The following is an 18,303-nucleotide window of genomic DNA, read 5'->3' as shown; positions in this document are numbered from 1 at the left end:
TATCGGTGCTGTCTGAGATTGTCATTTTCGGTTGTCAGTTGCGGTTGTCAGTTAGAGCGCAAAATTCTAATTTTTCTCTGAAATCACAATAAAATGTGTAGGTAGGCTTGCGAGTTGTAAGAGACATAAAATATACTGTCTCCATCATTAAGTTGTGTAACAGACTAAGCATATTTTGACTATTTTGCGACTTAAAATCATTTCTATTAAACTAATTTTACAAACCTTACAGAATTTTTGCATAAAACTGAAACTGGGATTGTCAATAATAGTACTGCTCACTCGCTTCTCGCTTGAAAATGCGCTTGGCACCAACTTTGAAGGCCTTTTGATAAAAAAATATCACCACCGCGAAATTTTCAGGGCAGTTTTGAAATTTCGTCAAAAATACTTGTGATTTTTTTCAGATTTTCAGTGCCCCAGAACATAGATTTTCATCATATTGTTTTAAATCGCATCCCGTCGGGATGCGGTATATTTTTCCAAATCTGTATCATATTTCCAGTTCGCTTAGTTTTCGTTCTTCCTCTACTCACATACTGTCTGCTTAATGAACTTGCGTGTTAACGGAAAAAGCCGTTGTTAAAAATAGAAATTCAGTTCGAAAAAACAACTTGTAAACTTACTCAAATTCAATAAAAATTGGAATATCAACTTCCCGAGTGAAACTCTTGAAGTTTTCAATACTTATTTGATAAAATTAGACATCGCGATTTTTAGTGATCCGTTTCACGAATTCTGACCCATATGGGATTTATTTTCCAGTAACAAGACGAATCTTTTTTTTTTCTTGAAAAAAATCGGCTCTCTGAAACTTACAAATTTTCGAGCGAATTGACCTTCGAATTTCGTTTAGCGGTAGGGCTCAAAAGTTATTTTTGTCACCTCACTTGCGGTGGAATCGGGAATAGGTCTAAAAAGTGAAGTGAGCGTGAGAGTGAAATATGTTTCACCGTGAAGTGACTCCCGTAATAAGCACCATAATAACCCAGATTCCGCGGCAGATGTCACTTTGCGACGTTTTTCTCACTTACGTGAGTCCCGTGATAGGATTTTGTTCACTTCACTCTGATTTCACCGTGAAGTAACTCTCGTAATAAGCACCAATCGGATTCTGGCCACTGGGTATAATCCAGGTTCCAAGAACCCATATTGATTGGTATTTGCCCATTCATTGGATGCCCCTCAGAAACGATTAGTAATATCAACTGCGTTAAAGAATTCAAATTAATGTATAAGGACAACATTTTATTATAAATTATTTGAAATCTACTAACTAAAGTTGACATAAACAATCTAAATATTTATAAGCAGTATATGAGTACAAATCGATTATATCGTGAATGTTATATTTTAAATGTTCGGTACAGTTGTGTGAACAAAAACAAGAGAAAGACAAATCCAGCAGAAATTATCAAAGTGTATTTTTTAAGTGTTGGTGTAAATCTATTTTAACAAATAATAAGTTCAAATGAGAAAGGCTGTGTCTTACCGCTAGGTGGATTAATTTAGGTTTTTTATATTGCAGCTTGGTTCCCTCTACCTCAACATCGAACAAGTGGAATCCCCTCTGCCGGCAGCTATAAATTACGTAACGCTCCTATGAGAGAGAGGGGGTACCATCTAGTGTTTTGAATTTAAAATAAGGAAGGGGGGAGATAAGATCAGCATTACGCAACGAAAAAGATGAGAAAAAATAGAAAGAATCTTTTGTGAGGCTGTTGAACAATAATAATAATAAATTAAGAAATTCATATGAGAAATTGTTCACTCAAGTAAGAACAAACAATCACTTTTTTTTAATTTATTTTGTTCTTATTCAATAGCTCGATTTCCACCAAGGACACCAGAATAGTAACTATCTTAAAAATAATAACATTTTATCTGAGGCAAAGTTTAAGCTTGGAGTCAAGCGTGTTGGTAAAATATATGGATTTAGCGTTACCGGTTATAATTCACTGCTCACTATAGAAATAGTTCAGGAGAGTTTGGGTGAAATCTTTGCCGTTGGAACGTTTTTGACAATATTCTAGGGATAGGTGATTAGCAAAGGGATGGTGAATTTATCAGGAACAGTATTTTTCTTACAACTTGATGTTAAAAATCAATAAAAATGTTCTTACCAATCATGACGAGCACGAATCCTGATAGAAAACACTATACGCGTGAGGATGGACATCACTTATTAAGACTGTGAAATACATGTTACCTAAAATTACCTGTGCAGGATTATATTGCAGCTACGCGAATGACAAAATAGTTTACTATGTTTATTACCACCTTACCGCAAAATGTAGCGGTTTTATAAATTCAATAGTTTGTATTTAGTTTGTACGTCTGATCGCCGTAGTATGTTTATTCAACTTGTTAACCGGATAACAAACATATCCAAATGCTTCATCTCACACGGAAAAAACTTTCCTGCTGCGCAATCCACATTTGGGAAAAGAAAAACGAACGTTTGAACAAATTTGTTCGTTATGGTTTATGCTGTTTTTTTGTTGTTTTGTTTTTAGATTAGTAGCTATTACCTAGTCAAGTTGTTCAAATGCAACAAACTTCAAAATTTGCCATTTCCGCACATCAATATTGTGTATCCTTGCATTCGTTAACTTCTTTGCTCATGATTCTGTTTAAGAAGTGATCTTGTTTCTGTCACATTGTGAGGGGAAATGCTTACCGTCTGGACCTTTCCCTTGAGCGAGACCGAGAGCGGCGACGTCGATCACGGTTGTCGCGGTCACGATCACGATCGCGGTCACGTTCGCGATCTCGGTTGCGGTCACGATCACGATCCCGGTCACGATTACGGTCTCGGTCACGTTCTCGTTCCCGATCTCTTTCTCGATCTCTGGTATCTCTGTCTCTTTCAGATTTTCGATCGCGACTTTTCGAACGTCGTTCTCGACTTTTTGAACGACGACGAACGTCCAGCTTTTTGGAATCATCCGCACTGTCGAAAAACAGATTATAGAAAATTTGTGATTGATGATTGTTCAATGGTGTCTTACTTATCACGACGGTCTAGATCTCTTGTCACCAGAGCTCGTGAACGTCTATCCAATTCCCGTCCGCCAACAAAACGTGACCTTCCACGGCCATCATCAAAGTCGCCATCACGCCGTCCATTTTTTCTCAATTCCTTCTGGCGGGGCAATGCCGTTTTCTCGAGTTCTGCCAGCTTTTCACGAATTGCCAAAAACCCCAAATGAAGCTTACCCCCAAAATGATCCGCTAATCGAACGTCGTTGTCGTGAATGCCCAAATAGGCCGAGCAAACCTCGCAAACACGCAATTTTTGCTGCTGATAACTGCTAGCCGGAATGGCACTTCGGTACTCTTGTTCCGCCTTGATTTTTTTCGCCCGCAGCTCGTCAATTTCCGACATCAGCTTCATGCTCTCCTCTACCTGTCCTGCTTCACCTAAAGCTTCGGCTTTAGCAAGTTTCTTACCAATTTCCTCTGCCAGTTCATGCACCGCATTTGCCTTGGCGGCAACCTCCGCGGTTAGCTCCTCTTGCGTTTCCGCCAATCGCTTTTTGGCCGCTTCCGTCCGACGGTCACAATCAGCAATGAACGCCTGCAGATGTTCCATAGCCTGTAAGGAGCGGGAGGGTTAAAAATTATACTGCGTTAATCAAATTTAGATTCCGCAAACTTACGTCAACATCGTAGTAATAGTCCTTCGATTTGGATGCGTTCTCAAAGTCGGCTCTAAGGGCAAGATCGTGCACTTTGGGGCACTCTCCCAAGTCCATGCGCTGTGCAAGAAAAAAGAAAACGGATGCTAATCAGTAATGATTGTTTAATGTAGTTTTTCAATCAACTATTGTGAATTCGTTCTTCATTCCGATTTCCAGAAATTTCAAAATATGTCTTGCTGTATAGGTACTAGATTTTACTAGATTTGTGGCCACTTATAATATAGACAATAAGCTGGCTATTCGTACTAGTCTTTTTATAAAGGAAACTAATTATCAATTTCAAACGTATTGATTTACTGCAAAACATATTCCTTCCTATATTTCAGTTTTAAAAGATTTGCTATTTCTAATGATTCTTGACATTCCTATTTCGCCATTTCATAGTTTAATAAAGTTCTATTCTTTGAAAATATTTCATTTTAGAATGCATCGGTAGCATACATTAGATTTGTAACAACATTCTTCAAGTTTTAGCTTTGATTTTTACTCACCAAATAAACGCAACATAATCTCCCCGCCACTCGAGCTAAGGGTCTAGAACAAGAAACAGGGCAATGTTTCTATACATCAAACAATTACTGAGTTTTTTGAACATAGTCCTTCGTCATTTACATACCAAAACGCGAACGACGCTCGAAGAGGAAATAACCCAAAAATCATTTCTTTAGAAATTAAAGATAAAAAATCACCAATTGATCTGCACAAAACAGCATTTCTAACTAAAAAAATAGTATACGTACGTTCGAAGGACATTCGGCAACCCTCGGCATTCCGCACTATTGGTTGAGATTGCGTCGGAACACCCGACAATCGTAACGCACACTGCCGGCGATATTTCTACTTCAAGAGATTAGGACACACTTTGTAACATCGTCTGAGAAAGGGCCAACTATTACGGGCTCTTCCAGAGGCATTTAAAAAATTCATAGTTGCTAAAACATGGAGGTTAAACGATTTCTTCTATTGTTTTGAATTTTGGGAGTGTGTGTAAAACATGGATGTTACAGAAGATTACAGTTTGTACATACCAAATCGCGCGTAAATACCCATGACGACGACGGCGGTGATGGCGATGATCAATTTACTAGTTTAGTATATTTTTTATATACGTACCCATTAGTGGATTTCAACTCTGACTACTATTGAAGACACGAACTACAGGGTGTGGAAAATTATTGATTATAGACCAGTGGCTGAGAGGAGGGTACACAGTCATGACTGTTGCAGTAATTACACTTAATGCCACCTTAGTCTATTCTAGAAATGTAGTATCAATGTTCGACTTTTCGAGTAGTTATTACATCGATAATATATTTAGCTGAATGATCTGAACTTCCAATTTAACTAGTCCTCTTTCGAAGTTCACGAGAAAAAATGCAATTTAGTTTGGCGATATATCTAGTCTCGATATTTAGTTTTATCTGCTTCAAAATATATTTCAAACAGAGATTGTCACGTCATTTCTACTACTACAACAGTCATTAGGTTTTCCTGAACAAAAGCCACTGGCCATCAGAGAAAAAAACTGCAAATCATTGGCCAGGTAGCGCGAACTGTCGTTTAATAGTCAAGCTGACTGGATCTTTCCACTCAGTTCTAGTCGGTCAAATAAGCAAGAAAACTTAACACTTACGTAAACTGCGACTGGTGTGTCCGCGGTTTCGTTGCGTTGCAGAGCGAGAGCAACTTTTTTTTCGAGATGACTTCAATACAACTCAAACAAACCAAAAGCGATCCTGCTTGAAAGAGGTGATACACAAAACGCTTGTTTTTATGTTTTTGATTTTTTTTTTTTTTGAGATTTAGGATGATCACAGTCTTCCGGTTAGAATAGTACTTACGATCATCGGATTGCCTACCAGAGACTGACACCCGTCTTAACCGGTAGCGCTTGGACGGGTGCCGCCTTTCTACGGTCTAGAACCAATCTATATTTCTTAATGCCGACACAGGAAGAGGTACAACTGAAAGTGTTAGGAGTAGCGACGTGTCTGCAATAGAATCAGAGGGGGACATTTGGTTGCATCTGACTATACTAGAGTGACTGCTCGGGACGAATGATTTAGAAGGTTCAAAAAAAATCTCGTGTCAGTTGCTTCACTAGGGATCCTTCTACTGGACTATTACAAAGCCAACAGTCATTTCTGCCTGTGATTTAGAACAAGTGTAGGAAGAAAATTATCGCAGAATTTACGGCCGGTTTTACTTACCGTTGATGCAAGGATCTCATGTGGACAGCAGCCTAACAAAAAACTTTTACATACTTTGTTGTCGTAGAATTTGGTAGAGAAGCGGTTGGTCTCACCTGGAAGAGAAATAAAACAGACTTGTTGATTTTTTTTGCGATACTGCAACGAAAAGGAAACTTTTCAACGAAACATCACTTGACCTATTCCGAGAAAAAAAAATGCTATTAGCTCTAATCAGACTTTCTCTCACAACGCACAATCTTAAAACCAATATGGAGGATTGATTCCTTTTAAAGAGTCAGCGAAACCTGAACTGTAACTTACCATTTCTTGCTGTTCCCATAAGCTGATCGAGCATTGCTCGCATTTGATCGTGAGCCGTCATGATTGCGTACGTTTTCAATCTTTTCTGGTAGTTTAAAACGCACAAAATCCAACCGAAAAGAAAAATATTTTGCTTACAGCAACGAAATTAGATAAAAGCCACAGTAACACACGACGCACGAATAGAAATTTTATCATCCGCTGTCAACGTTAACGAACTGCAACTAGGGGTGCCAAACTTTTTTTTTCTATTTTTCTCGAGCAGACTTGCCAGATATTAGACTCAGAGATGCCAGATGTTTTTGAAAAATGTCTGCAACTGCTCGAAAAACCGGAAAAATGTGCTCGAGATCTGAAAAGAAATCTCGTAAAAAATTCGCTCGCGCAGGCAAAAGTCTGTAAAAATCTGCACACATTTTAAGAAAATCTGCGCAAATATAAGGAGACTCTGGCAAAAATCTGCAGAAACCGTGGAAAAACTGCAAATATCTGCAAATCAATAAAAATCTGCACACGGACTCCAAAAATCTGCGTTTTGCAGACAAATCTGCACATTTGGTATCCCTGATTAGACTTCTCCAATAAACTAAGGGGTCTGCTACAGAAGACGAAACGAGCGGCGAGTTACTCGTCTGATCAATTTTGGAATTACAGATGCCGAGTCGGCTGAATTTTTGACGAGTAGTCTGTCACGCAGCTCCAGCCAGTCACTAGCTAAGTTCCACTTGCGTACCCTAATACAAAATTTTACTCGCCTCCGCAATGACTGCGGGCGAGGCGAATTGCTCACCAGCATTAGTAGAGAATATTCGCGTCTCACCTAGGGGCTAGACAACTTTATTTTTGACACAAATATTTCGGTAATATTCCACGATATTGATGTATATTTTGTTATATTTATCGTTTACTGTCACATTAATATCACTCCGAATGACTCCGACAATAATGTGCTGGCAAAGAGTTGTAGTATCCAGCTTTTTACGCACCATAATAGCGGGTGATATGATGCGCGTTCGTAATTTGTGAACCTCTCTGCTTACGTCAGATTCGTGATTTCTGCAGTTTTGGCAACACCAATGTTGCCAGATTAATTGTTTTTCTTGGGAAACAAATGAAGAGTCAAACTGACGTAAGCAGAGTTGTCAAAAGGGTAGGTAACATATTACGAATTTTTTATTATCCAGCTTTTTACGCACCATAATGGCGGGTGCTATAATGCGCGTTCGTAATTTGTGAACCTCTCTACTGACGTCAGATTCGTGATTTTTGCTGTTTTGGCAACATTAATGTTGCCAGATTTATTGTTTTTCGTGCGAAATATTGGAAGTGTCAATCTGACGTAAGCAGAGTTGTCAAAAGGGTAGGTAACATATTACGAATTTTTCATTATAGCGTCCGCCATTATGGCGCGTAAAAAGCTGGATAGCGTCCGCCATTATGGCGCGTAAAAAGCTGGATAGGTAGATGAGTGCCTGAAAATGTAACGCACGGTTGAACGTATAAAACAAAATGGCCGCCAGATACACAATTTGGTAGCTTTACAGATCGTTCGGTTAAAAGTTATACAGATTTCGGTGAAAGTGAAATAAGTCAAATTGACGAAATTAAAGTAAAACTTACAGATATTACAGAACAGTCATTGTTTTGATGCTTATTTGAAGAAATACCGGTATTATTACACTTCACCGATGAATTGTTGTAAAAAAAAAATACCAAACGACTTCTTTTATTGAGTGTGTATGAATAAAAACGTTTGTTTTACTAATCCCATGCAAACCTCATGAAAAACCAAAGTGAACTCTTTATTCAAACGACATATTGAGGGATTGTAAAACACTTTATTCACATGTGTCAAATTTCAATAGCTGCAGCTTTGAGACATGGCTGATATACATAAGAGACTGCCCAAGCAACCAGAATTTCGAATTTCACTTAACATACGAGCTGAGAAGTTCGCAAAAGGTTCAGAATTAGTTCAGCGGAACTTTCTTGCTGAATAAAAGGACACATTACTTACAAACCGAAATTTATTCTGAATGAAGTACCGTCCTTGGGGCTAGACATCCCTATTTTTTTGAAAAATATTTCAATAATATTACTCGATATTGGTTCATATATTTGGATATTTATCGTTGATCTGTCAACTGACAACCCTCTAACGATAATATAACGTCAATGAGCTATGATACAAATAGAGGGGTGCCCAAAAATGCAAAGATAAATACTTTGTAAAATAAAATATTGGAAATATTCCGCAATATAACAGTGTCTTGCCCCTAGTATCACACCTAAAACTTAAATCGTTTTACATTGTATCCAGCTTTTTACGCACCATAATGGCGGTCGCTATAATGAGTGTTCGTAATTTGCGAACCTCTCTGCTTACGTCAGTTCTGGGATTTGCTGAATTGGCAACAAAAATGTAGCCAGATATATTTCTTTTTTGATAAACTAGATGAAGACTTCAAACTGACGTAAGCAGAGTTGTCAAAGGGGTAGGTAATTTATTACGAACTTTGCATTATAGCGTCCACCATTATGGCTCGTAAAAAGCTGGATATTCGAGAATTTTTTGTTTCGCTCTTTACTAAGCGCCTCTATCTTGATCTGCTCGACAGTATCGCCCTTTACTATGTGTTTACGTTATTGCTGGGAGGGAGAAACGGATACGAAGCTGTGTGAGTGTCAAAATGAACCAGAATGAGCTGTCATTGACTGTCAATTTGAACCAAGGAAAAAAAAGCATTTATTTTGCGATGAGTATTCTTATAACTAATACCTTTCAGTAGCTCGAATAAATATTCATCGCAAATTTTTTCTATTCATTGTCGTTTTACAAAATATTTTGGTTTGTTTTTACGTAGAATAATGCATTTCATAAGTTTTAAGTAATAATCATGCAAGCGTACTTCGATTATTAAACTTGCGCTTCTCTGGATTTGAGGCTTTTATTACAATTTCGAACACACTTCATCACTCTGAAAAAACTTTAATACAACGGCAGATTGGAAAAAAAACCCAGTCTCGAAAAATTAGTTTATGTAAAATTTGCACATTCAGTATTCCTGATGTTACTAACAACTTCGTTTGAGTCATGTATGCGTTATACCAAGGAGATAGTTACACGCTAAGACAAGACGTGACAGCTGGTCACCGTTACTTTCAACCAATTTGAACCGGCTGCTGATTGGCTGAATTCGATAACGCAATCGTCACGTAGAAAATACAACGAGGTTACTTTTCACTGTAAAGCAGTGATGCTGGAGAGTCATAATTTAGCTATTATAATTGTTCATAAATAATGATGCAAAAGTGTGCAAGGTACCTGATATTACCGAGTAATGTATTTCACTGTTATAACTTTAAAAATGCATTGATTAATCGTTTATTACTATTTCGGTTGAAGTCCAAGAAACTTAGAAAGAAAAAATTTGGGTACCAAGAAACTTAGGAAGAAAAAATTTTATAATAGAAGTATGCTTTATTGAACATAAAATAATAAATAAGAATTGAGTATTATTCGCCTATATATTGCAATTTTAATTTGTTTTATTTTCATTGACCTGCAGAAGTTGTTAAAAATAATCATTCTGGCATCAACGGTATGGAACGTTCAAAAAAATTTCGACGGGGATGACGGCCGTTACGAAAAGAAAAATAAGAAGCCAGCTGTCGCGTCTTGTCTTAGGTTACACGGTATCCGAAAACGACGCATGTGCGTGTTCTCTGTTTTAAGTGTAGTATACGTTTCTCCCTCCCAGCGTTATTGTATCGGAATACACCTTATGCTTTTATTTCATTTGACAACTTCGATTCTCTCAATTTTGTACCGCATCAATATAAAAAATGAGTAAAATTTTACCCATTATGGGATTCGGACTCTGACGGTGTAGTCAAAAATATATTACTTCAGTGTTTCTGACATCCCTATTACTCCTGATGCTTTTTTTTCATAGCAACCGTTGACATTGTAGGTTTTCACAATAATTAATATTATAAATTAAAATATTTTCGTTTTGCTTTTGAGCGAACTGATAAAAATTCGATAAAATCCGAATATTTCCGAAACAACAAGCAGATATCCGCCTCGGAACCTGCAATAAGCATTGATTCATTTTTCGCATCGGAAATCAGCATTGCAAGTGTTCGTTGTAGTGATTTATTCCACGAAGGGGAGCAGCTCCACGCTGCAGATTGCAATCAACTTTAAATGTGTCGTCACTACAAGATGTGAGAGAAGTTGGCCAAGCTGAACCATCCAAGCGTAGCGTCCCGAAGGTGTGTATGGAGTATTTCAGGACATATGACACCGCGTTCGAAAGTAAGTACATATACTGTGTAGCCACAATTAAAAGGATAATATAGATCAATTTCTTTTAGAGATTGTTTTATTGTTTTTTTTTTTTTGAATAGTTTGACCGCATCTCAGCTTAGCAACTGCCACAGCATTGGAGATGGGACGGGGAGCTGCTTAACGTTGGTGTTTCTTAGTGAAAAAATGTTCCGCTTCTCGCTCCCGACCATGTCACAACTGATGTCATGTTATTCATTAGTCTTGCAGGAAGCGCTGCCGAAGCCTTTAGCGCAAGAACTGCCTATCCGCTGGCACGAAATCTGCGACTAGTGTTTACACTCATCTTACCGATTCCGAAGCTGTGTCTTGCTAGCAATAAGATTCATCGAGGCGCAGATCGATATCCAACAGCTGGAGGTGCTGCTAATCATAAATCTATGGCCTGCGTTACACAATAGCGTCGTTGCCGGTCTGCGCATTTGCTCCGAAACTTCAGGCATTGGCACGGCTTGATTCATCTATAATAGGCAATAGAAAAGGTGCCACAAACCCATAAAGCTGTTTAAGTGCAACTCTCTACTGCTGCTGAGTGCGATATTTCGCGGAACATACAAGTAGCCTTGTTCATGGGAATCGGTCTGGTCTAGTATCAAGGTACCGCCGGACGGCACATAGCAGGAGTGCTATTGCAGGGAATAATGCGCCACCCGGAACCAGAAGTAGAACATTCCAACGAACATTAGCATTTTGTGTATTTGGTTGGCAAAGCAACTGATAACGGAAAAAAATTTAGCAGGCTGTGTAACCGAAAAGTCTGTATGATGTCGGATGGATAATTGAATGTCAGCAGCAGTTATTATATACACGGGACTACTTCTTTGACGGGAGCGACCGCACCGCAAGCGAAAAATATAATAAAACTTTGCGTAAGTAACGGTTATACCAATTATTTTATTACATAAAAGTGAATCTCTTCTGTTTTTTAGCACGCCACGATGTCCCAACCGAAGTCCGAAATAATTTCGTGCGTACCTACATTAACAAACTGCAAATGGGACAGCCAAGTTCAGTCAATGTGAGTACCGCGGGCCGAGTGATCGAAGGTTTTCTGTTTTCTTGGATTATCGGAAGCGATCACAGCAAGCATACTGCTTGTTTTTAACCAAAATTCCAACCGATAGCAGCGATAACCTCTATGATCCGTCCCTTAATGTGTTGGAATTTGAGCCGCGATGTCGATAGTGGCAAATTATGGCTGCCAATATCTATAACAAGGCGAACTTGTTGCCGGCGTAGGTGAAAGTCTATTTGGACGAGGAAGACTGCCCAAGCTAGGTCAAGTTTAGCTGTACACGGCCTGAAAGCTCCCTAACTAGAAGTGCGCAGAGGATTTCGGCAACATTGGAAAATAATAAATGCCAATAAAGTTAAATTTATTTTATTGATAAAACGATTTCTACAACCCAGATTTTGTCAATTTATCCGAATGCCTTGGTAGGTTCCTCATGACCGCTGTCCAACCGGTTCTGCGACAGGTCCACCGAACGCTGAAAAATAAAAACTAATTAGAAGATAATCTTATCCTGTCAAGAAACAATTTTCATTCGTAGGTAACCATGAAACAAACAACACCTTAGCGTTGTTGTTTGCTGCAGAAAAAAACCATAACGACCAACAAACAAAACGACGATTTTCAATCGTAGTACACTTGGCTATGCAAAACTTTATAACCATCAAAAGAGGATAAGGATAGGTTTTGGACGGAACGTGTTGGCGAATGTTTAGGCGGACGTTCGCGGCATGTTGCTGTCCGTGCGGGGACCAGAGCTCCGAAATGTATGGAGTATCCGATTATCGGACGGAACAAATGAGCCAGCCAGCGTTTATCACTTCTGTGGAAGAAGAAATTGGTGAAACGTTGACGAATGGCGGTTGGTCCACAATAGCACTGACCGGATCGCTTGTGTCGCTGAACGGAACGCAGGGGCCAACAGTGTCCCTTGAAAGCCTATCCTTAGAGGAAACGTCAGATGATATCACAGTGGTGATAACTGACGTACAATGTCGCAACACCTGGCCAAGATGTAAAGCGAAGTCGAAACCGAGACTGTTGTACTTCGATAGGCCAGGGTTGCTGCGACGTACTCGCCGCATGAAAAATCTTTGCGGCGAGGAAGATGAATACGTGTTTTGGGTTTTAGTTATGGTTTTCTATTTTATTTGTGTAAGTTTTTTTTACATGTATCAAATAATATTATTATTAGTATTACTTTGTACAAATTATTGTTTTTTGTTGGAGTTGTACATTTTTAGTTTATGTGTGTGTGGTATGTTTTTGTGTGTGTTTATGTTGTATATGTATTTATTTGTAGTATGTAAAAAATGAAAAATGTATGAATAATGGATGGCGGATAAAGTGAGGCGGATGGATGGATTATACGGATGAATGATGGATGAATAGTTGAGGATGTATGGCGAATGACGGAATGAAAAAAGCCTATCCGTATCCTCTTTTCCTGAGTGTTTGTGTGTGTTTATGTTGTATGTTTGTAGTGAATGTGCTCTTTTATATACACACTTTTTTTTGCAGTGTGTGTATTAAAAAGATGGAATGAAAGTGTAAATGTTTTTTTTTCATATACACACTTTCATTATATAGTGTGTTTATAAAAAAAGAAATGAAAGAACATGAGTGTATTTGCAGTAAGAGTTTGTTTAAATTAAATAAAAATTGAAAAATAGAAAGTGAATAGATACATAGTGTGTAGGTATATGTTTGTTTGTTGTTTTTTTTCATATACACACTTCCTTTATACAGTGTGTTTATGAAAAAGAGGAATGAATGAAACTGTATGTTTTGTAGCAAGAGTTTGTGTGTATGTGTGGTATGTTTGTAGTGAATGCTCTTTTTTATATACACACTTCTTTTACACAGTGTGTGTATTAAAAAGATGGAATGAAAGTGAGAATGTTTTTCTTTCATATACACACTTCCTTTATATAGTGTGTTTATGAAAAAAGAAATGGAAGAAAATGAGTGTAATTGAAGAAATCAGTGTGTATTTATATGTTTGTTTGTTGTTTTTTTTTTTTTCATATACACACTTCCTTTATACAGTGTGTTTATGAAAAAGAGGAATGAATGAAACTGTATGTTTTGTAGCAAGAGTTTGTGTGTATGTGTGGTATGTTTGTAGTGAATGCTCTTTTTTATATACACACTTCTTTTACACAGTGTGTGTATTAAAAAGATGGAATGAAAGTGAGAATGTTTTTTTTTCATATACACACTTCCTTCATATAGTGTGTTTATGAAAAAAGAAATGGAAGAAAATGAGTGTAATTGCAGTAAGAGTTTGTGCGTTTATGATGTATGTATGTGGTGAATGTGTTTTATACACATGCCCCCTTTGCAGTGTGTGTATTAAAAAATAGAATGGAAGAATGCGTGTGTGTGTTTGTTGAAGAATTATTATTTATTAGTTTTTTGAAATACGTATAAGGAAGAACTTAGAAATTTTGACTTTGAGACTAACAATAGACTTGAATTTTAAGCTGCAATATTAAAATTTTGAAATCCAAGTAATTTAAATTCGCAAAGTGAATAAAATTTTCAGAATTGAACAGAATTTAAAGACTAATGATAGTATATTGCATTTTCTTATTTTCTTATATAAGAAATGAGAAAATACATTTTGCAGTAAGAGATTAGAAATAAAAAAAAAAAATAAGATTAGAATTAAGAAAATTGAGATGAAAAATAAGTTGTTTCAAATTATAAGTTAGAGATTAATAATGAGATATTGAGGATTAGAAATAAGACATAAATAAATAAAAATTAGAAGTTTGAAGCGGATAATTTAGGATAAGATATGAGAGTTTATGGATTGAAAAAGAGAGGAAGAGAGTATTTTTTATTTATACTCTATACGCTAGAAATAGATTCGAATTTTGAAATAGAAAATATAAATCTGAAATGAAAAATCAAAAATTTGAAAAATGGAATATGGAATTCAAATTAAAAATTAGGAAATCAGTAATTAGGAATCGAAATTAGAAATTAGACTAGAATTTTAAATTTTTGGGTTGCAAATGAGTCCGCCTCCTCGTGGTGCAATCTGGGTAATGCTAAATGGACTCAATAAATTTAGTATAACAGAACGATACAAAAAAACTAAGCTATGAAAAAATAAATTAAAATAAAATAAATTGCAAAAAAACAGACATAACTTTTTCGTTACATATTTCTTTGAGATATTTACAACAATTACAATTAAACATATTAGACCTTAATGTGCAATTAAATGAACTTAACAACCCGAGAGCCCCTTTTGACCATGGCTAACCAAAATCCATATGAGGTCATACCCTGATCGGCATCGGAACTTTGCCATCTGCGCGAGGTATTTTCAGTCCTCTGGCACTGGCGCATGTGGGTACTAGGAGGGCTAGATAAACTGTATTTTATACGGTGAACTAGCTCAACCTTATGTTGTTAATTGTAATTGTTGTAATCATCGCAAATAAGTATGATCGTGAATGTGAGACCTGCGACTGTTCTCGGACGTTTGGCTCATCCGGGTGCTGAAATCATGATTTATAAGTAAAAAAGATTTGCAAACAATGAAGAACGTATCGCCTTTTTTATCAAAAAAGCAATTACACCAAACGTAACAATAGCCAGAAGTAGAAATAGTGGGTTGTTATTGATAACCATTGATAAACAGCAAGCGAATAAACTGATGTATGCTAAAATTCCCGGAGACCAGAGAAAGTTCCAGGAAAAATCAGATCAGTGGGCCGACCTTTACCAACTTTAACGTTAACTTGTGAAATATGACCAAATTAAAAAACATCCGAAAACCAAATTTAAGGAAATTCCATGGTTAAACTCACCCTAGCAAATATCTTAAAAGCTCGCAGCCAGTCTTGCTGTAAAATCGAGTTCTGAAAGCTATTCGTCTGAGTCAATTTCCCATAAAAACCATACCGAGGGCTGATGAACAAATTTAGTCTGAAGAATTGATTCCAGCAGACAATAATTTTGAATGAATTTTTCTATTTTCCAAATACATGCAATGATCTTTGGATACAACGTGTACTTCCAGGTCAACGGAAGCAAACGATTGTCGCTATCGAAACGACAGTTTACAATCCGGCTTTAGACTATTCTAAAGTACACCAAACAACCTCACAGCTTTTGAGAACGCCATCTAAAATGCCAATAGTGGTCAGAACATCTTGTGTGCCTTTTCTTTGACATAAAAAAAGCCTACGACTAGTTAAAAATGCTTCCAACGAAAATATTGAGCAATTAAAGATTACATCATACGACCCAATCAATAAACAAAGTGTGAAACGATTATGGTAAAACCAATGGGAAAGCGATAAGTAAAACTCCCCATCTGAATGGCTCACTTCTCATCATCCTCACTCTGTTGTCTTAAGGGGTAATATCCACCAAATGCTCAAAAAACAAGGCTTTTTTCATGATTTTTTAAAGGACATTTGAGATGTAAGGTATATAAATAATATGGGGTATCAGCTCTAATATCGTCAGGTTTTACCTTTCATCGGTAAATGATGTCCTAGAGCGTTAATTTCTTGCAAGACGGTTCTTCATAATGCAGAGCATCTTTGTATTTTGTATTTTGTATCAGCCTGCGAGCGGATTGAAGATCAATGAACAGTTCTTCGTTCTTTTCGTTCCACATCCATTCGTGTGCGTACTCGGTGTTAGTCAACCCACAGAAAACAGACATCCAAGCTAGAACAAAAAACTCCAGAAATCGTGTGTAAGATTTCAAACTCTTACTCGTTTGGAATGCTAACGACATCTTTCTGCAACTTGCGACTCTAACCAGTTTAGTGATGGCAGCGCTGGATTACAGCACAGAACGGAAGGGCAACTTCAGGTATATGATCGAACAGAAAGTGCACACAAAAAGGACTGAAAAATGACAATTGAATTTTCTGTGCTCTCGGGCAATATATATTTGTCGTATACGTTTATGCCGCTTTGCCAGTGGTATAATGTGGCATAATTTATTCGATGTTTTGAATTGACGGTTATTTCAACAGTTTAACCCGTTTAATACAATCTATTAGGTTCGATGCAAAAACGTTTTGGAAAAAATTCGCAATTATTCACATTTGTGGAGTTTGTCATATTAGAATAGTGTAACGAAGGTATTGTAATCGACAAATGTTGATTTGAAACACGAACAACAATTAATGTTATTGAAAAATCGTGCGTTTTAAACCGTTAATGTTGCAATTCTTCCATTTACAATTGTACCATGTGTTATAGACGGTTATTTTTGAAAATTGTTAGAATATAAAATGCAGCTCGTTAGTTTTTTTTCAACTCAAGAAAGTACTTTGAGTTTTTAAAAATCATGGCACAGATGGATTTTTTAACGCAAATTTTCCGAATATTTATAATAAATGAATCACATCTTTATTCGGAAATGAAATTTATAAACTAGTTTCATCCTCTTATTAGATTATATTAAATGTTTTGCCGATTGACTCTAGTCCATTCTGGAGAATATAGATTTTCTACTCATTGATGCGACATGCGACATGCCATTTAAATAAAAATAAGCAGAATAAGGTTAAGTAAATCCAGGTTAGTTTCTAGGGCAACGAATAATGCGATTGTAAGAGGTACCGGTTTCATTGTGCAGTCTTTTTTTTTTAAATCTGATAAAAATCTAATCGTGATTCGAATAAATGCGCTCGAGCAGGCAGAAGTCTGTAAAAATCTGCACACATTTTGAGAAAGTCATAGGGAAAAAAATGTAGTTAACCATCCCGCATAATCAATAACCATAAAACGTGCCTAACAACTAGTTCGGGATATAGTTTCGACTGTATGGGGTATCGTTAAACCATATGGATTATCATCCGTTTATGGTTATTGATTATGCGGGATGGAGATTGAAAAAAAAACGCACATACCTGCGAATCAAAACAAATCAGCGTTTTGCTGACAAATCTGGTATCCCTGCTGACAACCGAAAGTGACAACCTTACAGAACACTAAAAAAGGATCTCAAGAGGTTCGTTTCAAGGGGTTTCGAAATGCGTCGTAACCTGAGATTACTCCGAAGTAATCAATGTCATTTTTTTCGAGTAATCAAAGGTAGCCATCAACAATCAATGACAAATAAACTCAAGTACGAGAAGTCAAAATTTATTTTATTATTTATTCAATTTTCGGGTTTCTTGCATCACTTGAATGACGTTCAATTTTGACATAAGAGCGCTTTTTAGATGGATGAGTGCCCAACTAACAAACCCCCGACTAAGGAGCAACCGGTGAGCGAATCACCATTGTATATCAATAGTGCCTTACCCCTAGCGTTCGTTCATATATGGAAACATTCCTATAATACATAACGCGCTCAGGGGAGAGGTGGAGGAAAGGTATCCAGCGAAGTGTTACACTGCCACCATGCAAATTTGCGTTACTTAGTTGATGGGGGTTTTGAAAATTGCCAAATTTCACGTTACGTAATATACGAATATTCATTACGAGGACTCTAAACGAGATGGTAATTAGAGACTTGAAACAAAAGACGCGACTCTCACTTTATGTAACTCGTGTTAATAATCTGATTATTTTCACAGGAGTAGATTACTGAAAAACAACAAAGGAACAGTTCTACAATTATCTATGCCGGTATCTGAGTCAGCTGTTTTGAAGGATGCTAGGGGCAAGACACTGCGTAACCCAATAGGTGATTAGTAATCCTAACAAAAAGAAACAACCGGTGTCATCTTGCAA

The 18,303-nt window shown here is 37.0% G+C and overlaps 1 protein-coding gene and 3 long non-coding RNA genes across 6 annotated transcripts; 2 read left to right on the top strand and 2 right to left on the bottom strand.

The window, feature by feature from the left end:
* Positions 1-2,155, top strand: LOC129731842 (uncharacterized). The gene is made up of 2 exons (XR_008729099.1): positions 1-101; positions 1,529-2,155. It is a non-coding gene; the product is annotated as an uncharacterized LOC129731842 (long non-coding RNA).
* Positions 1,790-6,438, bottom strand: LOC129731841 (putative RNA-binding protein Luc7-like 2). Of its 3 annotated transcripts, none has more exons than XM_055692183.1 (5): positions 6,218-6,438; positions 5,915-6,009; positions 3,663-3,761; positions 3,012-3,598; positions 1,790-2,953 (listed from the first exon to the last, which is right to left on the bottom strand). In XM_055692183.1, the coding sequence occupies exons 1-5, from the start codon at positions 6,276-6,278 to the stop codon at positions 2,677-2,679; spliced, it is 1,119 nt and encodes a 372-aa protein (XP_055548158.1). In that variant the 5' UTR covers positions 6,279-6,438; the 3' UTR covers positions 1,790-2,676. The 3 variants fall into 3 exon arrangements, with proteins under 3 accessions (XP_055548158.1, XP_055548160.1, XP_055548159.1); XM_055692185.1 differs by having other exon boundaries at positions 3,663-5,695; positions 6,218-6,265; XM_055692184.1 differs by having other exon boundaries at positions 3,663-5,852; positions 6,218-6,248.
* A 3,727-nt stretch (positions 6,439-10,165) lies between these two features.
* LOC129731840 (uncharacterized) lies at positions 10,166-11,925 on the top strand. The gene is made up of 3 exons (XR_008729098.1): positions 10,166-10,538; positions 10,631-11,437; positions 11,498-11,925. It is a non-coding gene; the product is annotated as an uncharacterized LOC129731840 (long non-coding RNA).
* A 76-nt stretch (positions 11,926-12,001) lies between these two features.
* On the bottom strand, positions 12,002-12,778 carry LOC129731838 (uncharacterized). Its single transcript, XR_008729097.1, has 3 exons — positions 12,465-12,778; positions 12,144-12,403; positions 12,002-12,058 (listed from the first exon to the last, which is right to left on the bottom strand). It is a non-coding gene; the product is annotated as an uncharacterized LOC129731838 (long non-coding RNA).
* Positions 12,779-18,303: the final 5,525 nt, after the last annotated feature.

The sequence above is a fragment of the Wyeomyia smithii genome, chromosome 3 (assembly GCF_029784165.1).
Source record: "Wyeomyia smithii strain HCP4-BCI-WySm-NY-G18 chromosome 3, ASM2978416v1, whole genome shotgun sequence".
In the NCBI taxonomy this organism is placed as follows: Eukaryota; Metazoa; Arthropoda; class Insecta; order Diptera; family Culicidae; genus Wyeomyia; species Wyeomyia smithii.
Note: the sequence above shows the minus strand (reverse complement) of the source record. Positions and strands in the feature narration are given on the sequence as shown.

Bases quoted from the DNA above. Each gene is read 5' to 3' on its own strand.
- LOC129731841 (XM_055692183.1), bottom strand. From the start codon at position 6,278: ATGACGGCTCACGATCAAATGCGAGCAATGCTCGATCAGCTTATGGGA. The intron at 6,010-6,217 runs GTAAGTTACAGT...TTTCTCTTCCAG, and splicing joins TATGGGAACAGCAAGAAATG to GTGAGACCAACCGCTTCTCT. The intron at 2,954-3,011 runs GTAAGACACCAT...GTTTTTCGACAG, and splicing joins GATCTAGACCGTCGTGATAA to TGCGGATGATTCCAAAAAGC.